The sequence below is a fragment of the Centropristis striata genome, chromosome 19, assembly GCF_030273125.1.
Source record: "Centropristis striata isolate RG_2023a ecotype Rhode Island chromosome 19, C.striata_1.0, whole genome shotgun sequence".
NCBI classification, from domain to species: Eukaryota; Metazoa; Chordata; class Actinopteri; order Perciformes; family Serranidae; genus Centropristis; species Centropristis striata.
This window is the reverse complement of record NC_081535.1, coordinates 32,216,379-32,223,781: the sequence shown is the minus strand read 5'-3', so window position 1 is coordinate 32,223,781 and position 7,403 is coordinate 32,216,379. Positions and strand designations below refer to the sequence as shown.

Here is a 7,403-nt window from a genome sequence, read left to right as displayed (position 1 = left end):
GCGAAATCCGTGGCTATTGCATGGATTCCTGTGAGACCAGGTTGGTTTGATAGTGAGGGTGTTTTCAAGTTAAGTCATATCTTAAAACAATACACATATGGCATCATATGTACACCCAAAGAGGTATTGTCCTGCCTGTACTGGTGGTGAAGTGATTCTCCTCGTGCAACTACAAGAGAGCACAATCAACAGTGCTGAAGCTAAAGTGACAAATTGGAAAACTGATTCTCTCTCTCACCTTTTACAATATAGTCACATTAGGACGGGATGTTTTGGGGGTTTCTAGTGGCAACAGGTCCAAGGAACTGATTAAGTCATTAAAGGTCCTTGGTTGTTCTGCCGTGAAAGGTTTGTTGCATGCAATGCCAGAAAAAAAAAACTTTGATATATATTTAAAAAAAGGGGAATGGTTTTAGCAAGTATGGACAGAGGGAATGATTACAATGAACAATACCTATGTAAAGTGTACATATGTCATGAGTATTGTATACAAAAGATGGACTTCACTATCTATTCCTAAACAGATGCTTGAGTATCACTAAGTTGTTGTATTTTTACACATGCCCATCTTCTGGGAAATAAGAGGTTTAAAAGCACACCGATATTGAATGTCATCAATAAATCAACAAATAAGCAACATATTCAAAATTATTGTATGCACTGCCATAACCTGAAAAAGAAAAATCACATAACTTTTACCAACAACTCCTCACAGATAAGCAGTAAAACTATTATTGGACTGATAGCAATGGTGCATGTTAAAGCTCATACAGTATGGGGTATGTGCTTTCATCAGCCGTAAACTGATATATCAGTGCGTCTCTGACAGTACAAATACACAACACTGTCAATAAATAGGTTCCCCAGTTATTGCTAAGTTTATATAATTCACATTTTTCACCTCAACAACCTCATTATAATGTGAGGATTGATTTCAGAATTTTCTTTCATGTTATGTGTACAGTACAAGGTTAACCCCCAGTTAATAAGGTAACAAGATTATCAGACTGCCTTCTAAAAGAACAGAGTGTAATCTGAGTAGAAAGAAACCACGCTGGAAATAGCACCTAAATCCACTAAAGGGAAAGACGCCTAAAAAGGGCCTCCCATCATGCTTTCATGTCTTGTTTCTGGTGAACATGCGCTCCCCCCGCAGGGTGAGATGCTGCAGCTGGTACTGTAACACCTCAGTGTCTGACGACTCTTTGATGCTTATTTTGTCCAGATTAAGGTAGTCCAGAGACTTGGACTGGGCCCTCTTCCCTTTAAGCAGACAGAGGGGTAGTGGAGCATGCAGACCCCTCCCAGGCTCCCCGTGGCCCAGGGACCTGAGGAAGGTGTCACTGGAGCTGGGCATGCGCCTCCGTCTCCGGCCATTGGCTGCAGGAATGTCGTAGGGTTGGTAGTAGCGACTTTTGCTTTTGCAGATCCGTGAAGAGCGCTGGATGCCTAAATCCACAGACCTGGGGACCGAGCTCTGGATAGAGCTAGACATGGCTTCTGATACAGAACTCTTCTCCGGAGTGCCTTCTGACCACTTGTGGGCCAGCTTGAGCAGCTCTTCACCAGTGGTGAAGCCCACCAGGAAGTTTGAGTCCATGTGGAGGATCTGGTATCCTGCAACAGTCCCTCTAATGGGGGAACACGGGGTACTGGCACAGCGAGGTCTCTCTGCTTCTGGTTTCAATGTGGCTTTGATTTCAGCTGCAGGAAGAATGGAGACATGTGCCCTTGACACTCCACTGATATCCATTTCCATCCTCATAGACATCCTAACTGATGGAAGGTGGAGATAAAAAACATTAAATGAGTCACATTTGGGTCTTGGAGCAATAAAAAGTTATAAAACACAAGCACTCAGGAGGGGTAGGGGACAGTTTCCAGAAACTTTCCATGGGAAGTTAAGCTTGAAATTTAGGAAATATTCATTTTCATTTAACAAAAAAAAGCATGAATACTGAGTTAAACATTACAGAAACATGTTTGCCACAGAGCTTATTTTCTGCAATGATCCAAAATCCAATGCACATAACCCATAGGTGAATTCTCACTAGACCCCGTGGCGATGCTAACGTCCAGGTTGGCCTACAAAAATACATCGTTTGCTCTCTTTAGTCTTCTGCTATGGCCTCAAAAGTTTGGTCCAGGGTTCCAGAAATCATCTGTGCACGAGATGGAAGAATGCACAGTGCATGTAGGGGGCGTGGCCTCATGTGATTGAGGAATAGCAGATATTCAAATGTACTTCGCATGAAATCTGGTTGTTTTAGTCAAGATTATGCTTAACCCTTTGATGCACAACATGGGTCTAAAGTGACCCGACTAAGTTTTTATATTCTATATCTTCGCAGTAAATTTATTTCATAATTCAGTATTCCAGGTTTTCCTCAAATAACTTCTTTTTGAACATGATACATCCTAATGTTTTGTTTTCATTTCTTACTTTTTGAATAAAAAAAACTTTTTTTTTTACCACTATGCTTCTAATGCACAGGGTCATTTTTGACCCATGTTGTGCATTAGAAGGTGTTTATATGTTGTGCATCAAAGGGTTAAATATATTTTTTCCAACTATATGTAAGTTCACTGTTAATGGCCAACCTTCAATTTTGTAAATTCCCGGTTTATTCCCATAAATTCACATGGAAAGTTACAAACAAAATTCACATAATTTGCCAACCCTATCCAGTAGCCATACTGTGAGGGCCCCTCTCTCAGACAACCCACAATCCTCTCTGTTTGGTTTTTGTTCCATTTCCCGCATCCTCACTTTCACTACTGATCCAACTTCATCTTCATCATTGTTATATCATTACTTGTTTGATTCAATTGTTTTAATTAATAGCAACTTCATATCGCAATGTTGTGTTTTTATTGTGGCCCACATGCCGGGCTGTAACACTATTCACTGAACATCCAATTACTCCTAAATGAAAACAACAGAAAATAAAAGAGAAGAAACTTGGTTGTCCAGTTGAGGCAAGGAAATCTTTTTTCTCACCCAAGAACCAATATACAACATTTCTACAGATAAAACATATTGCATTAGCAGAACAAAGATCTCTTAACTGAACTACATTGCATTCATACCCATGCCACTCTAAACAATAGAGCTTAATCCAAACTATCCTCCTAGTTCTCCCTCCAATCCATGAGAAAAAGTGCAGAACTACAAAAAGTTATCAATTGATTGATTGGTTGATTTTAAGATAAATTCATTCAAATCTATTTGGAAAATCAATTATTAATGACTAACCACCAATCATTTTCTGGTTTACGATTATGAGGAGTTACTAATAAATATTTTGGGGTTTTGGACAGAAAGACATCACCTTGAGCTCTGGAAAACTGATGGACATTTTGCTTTATTACAACACAACAATAGAATTAATGATTAATCACTTAAGCAAGAAAGTAATCTGCAGATCTATTGTCAGTTGTGGGCTTAAAGGTTGTTGGTTTTTTTAATTAATGAAATAGAACTACTGTTGAGTACCGGACTCTACTTTAAAGGGTATCGACCAGTTGCTGTTGTTTGGACACTGTACCCAAGTTGTGTGGTAATCCGCCATTTTGTCATATCCAATCTATTTATGTTTTAAGATGCTGCCGTGTTGTTGTTTGTTTTGTTTTTTGTTGGTTTGTTTGTTGTTGTTTTTGTTTTGTTTGAACTTTTATTCTTTTTTTTTCTTGTATACCAAAAAAGCATATAAAACTATGATTGCTTTGTGTGAAACATGTATTCTAACCAATGTGAACTTGGCAATAAAAAGAATATTTTAAAAAAAGGGTATCGACCAAATTACTTAGGTACTACTGAGTACAGAAGAAGAAGAAGATTACTTTATTAATCCCACAATGGGGAAATTCAACCTCTGCATTTATCCCATCCTTTTTACACACAAGTGAACACACCATGCAAGGAGCAGTGGGCAGCACATTACTGCGCCCGGCGAGCTGTGCAGGGGGGTTAGGTGCCTGATGGGCATTAAATAAATGGCTAGATTGTTTTTCCATAGTAAGTTAGCCTAATGATTAGAAACAAAAACAATGGTGAAAATTCTCGACCATGCTTGCTGTCATTTACAGTTGCACCAATGTCTCTGTCCTCCTCCACATGAGAGGCTGCAGTGGAGACAGTCTACATCACCCCGGCAGCGTGTTTATTAAACACAGTTTCAGAGGGACATCAACTTCATATTACATTCATTTTCAAATTTAATGGAAAACAGTTCCAAACTATTAAATTCAATTTCAAACTGGAAAAACTCTCAGAGCACAGATCCAAGATGGCGCCGTACTAGTGGCAGCCTGTTACAGCAGCTCTGTGTATTTCTGTAGTTTTTTGTGTTTTTACTACGTTTGTTGTCTGTTTTTTATCTTTATTTTTGCACTGTCCTGAGCTATTGTTGTTTTTATTTATGCTACCTCAGTATTTTATTCTATTGTATATTATTGTACTTGAATACCGGACTGCTGTGACAACCGAATTTCCCTTCGGGGATGAATAAAGTAATCTATCTATCTAGATCCATGCCAAGGCCAATGGTGCATTCACATGCTCCTTGGATTGTCCCATTTTCCAGAGTTTCTGTGTTCCAGAGCTTCAAGTTGTCATGAGGAAACAATATGAATGCTACAGAGAAGACAAGTTGATATTTATTGCTTTAGAGTGTTTTAAATAACACATTAACAGGATATAATGTATTATTGCTCTGATTCATGGCTTTGTTCTTGCCAATGCTACTCTCTCTCATCATTCACTCTCTTGCTCTCTCCACCACAGCTATTCCTTGTTTCTTTCTCTAATACACCTTACATAAATCCAGCTTCATATTGTCTTTGGAGAAACAATGCACAGGTTATTCTGGACAACCAAAAGACATCACTAACATCATTTTTTGGTTTTGAAAACCCATACAAATGAAAACTGTTGATTGTTAACGGTTACATAGACAGCACTTCCAATTCTTCTTCACTTCTAATTCCACATCAGAATGTCCTGTAATCAGCTGAAGTAGAAAGACTCTGTGACTATGGACGGTTTTCTTTTAATTGTAATATTTTATTAATTCATAAGAAATAGAATTCTATGTGTTGAGGGAAAATATGATTTCATACCGACACTCTGAGTGTATATATATATATATATATATATATATATAAATATATATATATTTCAGGGATGGGCAACTTAAATGCTGGAGAGGGCCACAATTTTTTATGGACACTACCACAGGGCCACATATAGGAGCGTGCACTTAACCAGATATGATGAAACTGCAATTTTAAACTGCAGTAACTTTACATATTTCATGCTCAAATGCATATTTAACAGTATAAATAGGAATACAAAAGGTTTGAAGCAAATAAAAAATAACAACTTACTGTGATTTCTTTTTTTTTCAGTTCAAGAACAGCAGACCAATATTAATTGCAAGAAGTAATTTTGCGCATTTTGACACTGCACTTTTAAGATTTCATGCTCAAATGCATGTAGTTGTACTGAGGGCCACTTTAAGTGAGGGTGTGGGCCGTGTCGGCCCCCGGGCCTCCAGTTGCCAATCCCTAATATATATATATATATATTAGGGATTGGCAACTGGACACACACACACACACACACACACACATACATATATATATATATATATATATATATATATGTATATGTGTGTGTGTGTGTGTGTGTGTGTGTGTGTGTGTGTGTGTGTGTGTGTGTGCTTCCGTTCATGTGTTCATAAGTGACTCGCCCAGAGCCGGCCCAAGGCATAAGCGAACTAAGCGACTGCTTAGGGCCACTAGGGGGGCCCCAAGAGCAATTACCAATAATAATACCAATAATATATTTTTATTTTTTGCATGTATGAGTGATGATTTCTGTATCAAAGATATGTCAACAGAGTGGTGCTGCTGCTGATGTAGTATATGTAGATATATGTAGATAGATAGATAGATAGATAGATAGATAGATAGATAGATAGATAGATAGATACACAAGATATGATATAATATGATATATTGTACCGGCATTATATATGCATATAAATACTTGACTAAACAAGATATACATACAATAGATAATATACTAAGAGTATAAGAATATGTAAACAAACTTTATATATATATATATATATATATATATATACACACACAACCCCAGGTTGCTCTTGTAGTTGAATGTGCTACATTTTGAGATTAAAAACCATATGTGACACCCTGCACACCATTCATTTATTGGTATTATTGGTATTATTATTGCATTGGTATTATTTATGTTATTAACCATCGATATTATTGGCAGAAATAGAGGGCCCAAAATCGCATTCTGCTTAGGGCCCCATGGAGGCTTGGGCCGGCTCTGGACTCGCCCTTTTTTTTTTTTTTTAGGAGGGGATTAGGAAAATACAGTGAACTAAAGTTTACCGGAACATGGCTTTTATTTTGAAGGCGGTTGACGTTGTAAAGCGCTGGTAACCGTAACGCCTCGTGCATACATCCTATGGTACATACATGCTCAGCGGAAACAGGTGGAGGCTGCTCCACTGTCTCTTCCCGGGTGGATGCTGGCTGGACCGCAGTGAGCCGCAGCAGAAAGCCAACGCCATGACGCGGCTCAGGCCTGCTGACACTAAACTCACAGCGCGTTTCCGCTGCAAAGACTGTTTGACATGTTCTGCTTCAGACACACTTAACAAACAGACGTCATGTTATAGCTGCTGATATACATTGTAGCGTTCAAAGCATTGTGACAGGAACAGCCCAGAGTAAAAGATGGCTGTTGTAACAAACGAGAGACCTGCTCCATCCTGTCCGCTGCTGCTTGGGCGGCGCGATCAAACGCCACTGTCAGGAGAAATAACGACGAATTAACTCGCTCATTTTATAATATTTATAACCATATAGTTAAATGCGACGCATTGATGTCATCATGTAACACACTCTTATCAGACTTGATTGACAGGAGCATGTCATCAGCTCGTTTGGCTGCCGTTTATATGGATTCACGCGAATGTTTCATTGCTGTTTAACCCTCATTAAATTCCTTTTGGTTTCATGACGTCCAATAAAAACTAAAATCAGATACAAACCTGTTTGGCTGAGGAGAATCTGGCGTCCAACCTTCCCGTCTGTGTGCTCCCTGGCTTCTGCGCTCTCACTCCTCCTGTGTTCCGTCAACAGCAGCAAAAGGAACATTTCCGGTCTATTTTTCAGAGGAAAAAAAAAGCTTCTATAGGCTACATTATTATATACAGAATCTATCAGTGGTAATAATCAGGCTTCAGTTTACACGAATATCTTTATAGTTACAGTGTTGTAGAAATTCAGCTACATGATATGCATAATTATACCAAATAGCTTCCTGTTTATGAAAGCTAATTTCCATCTGTGAAATAATTATT

General features: G+C 38.5%; 1 protein-coding gene across 2 annotated transcripts; it reads right to left on the bottom strand.

Annotated features, from left to right (window-relative positions):
- Nucleotides 1–7,189, bottom strand: macir (macrophage immunometabolism regulator). Of its 2 annotated transcripts, none has more exons than XM_059358556.1 (2): nucleotides 7,092–7,189; nucleotides 1–1,772 (listed from the first exon to the last, which is right to left on the bottom strand). In XM_059358556.1, the coding sequence occupies exon 2, from the start codon at nucleotides 1,769–1,771 to the stop codon at nucleotides 1,118–1,120; it is 654 nt and encodes a 217-aa protein (XP_059214539.1). In that variant the 5' UTR covers nucleotide 1,772; nucleotides 7,092–7,189; the 3' UTR covers nucleotides 1–1,117. The 2 variants fall into 2 exon arrangements, with proteins under 2 accessions (XP_059214539.1, XP_059214538.1); XM_059358555.1 differs by having other exon boundaries at nucleotides 1–1,776; nucleotides 7,092–7,178.
- Nucleotides 7,190–7,403: the final 214 nt, after the last annotated feature.

Coding starts and splice junctions, on each gene's coding strand:
- macir (XM_059358556.1), bottom strand. CDS start 1,771: ATGTCTATGAGGATGGAAATGGATATCAGTGGAGTGTCAAGGGCACAT.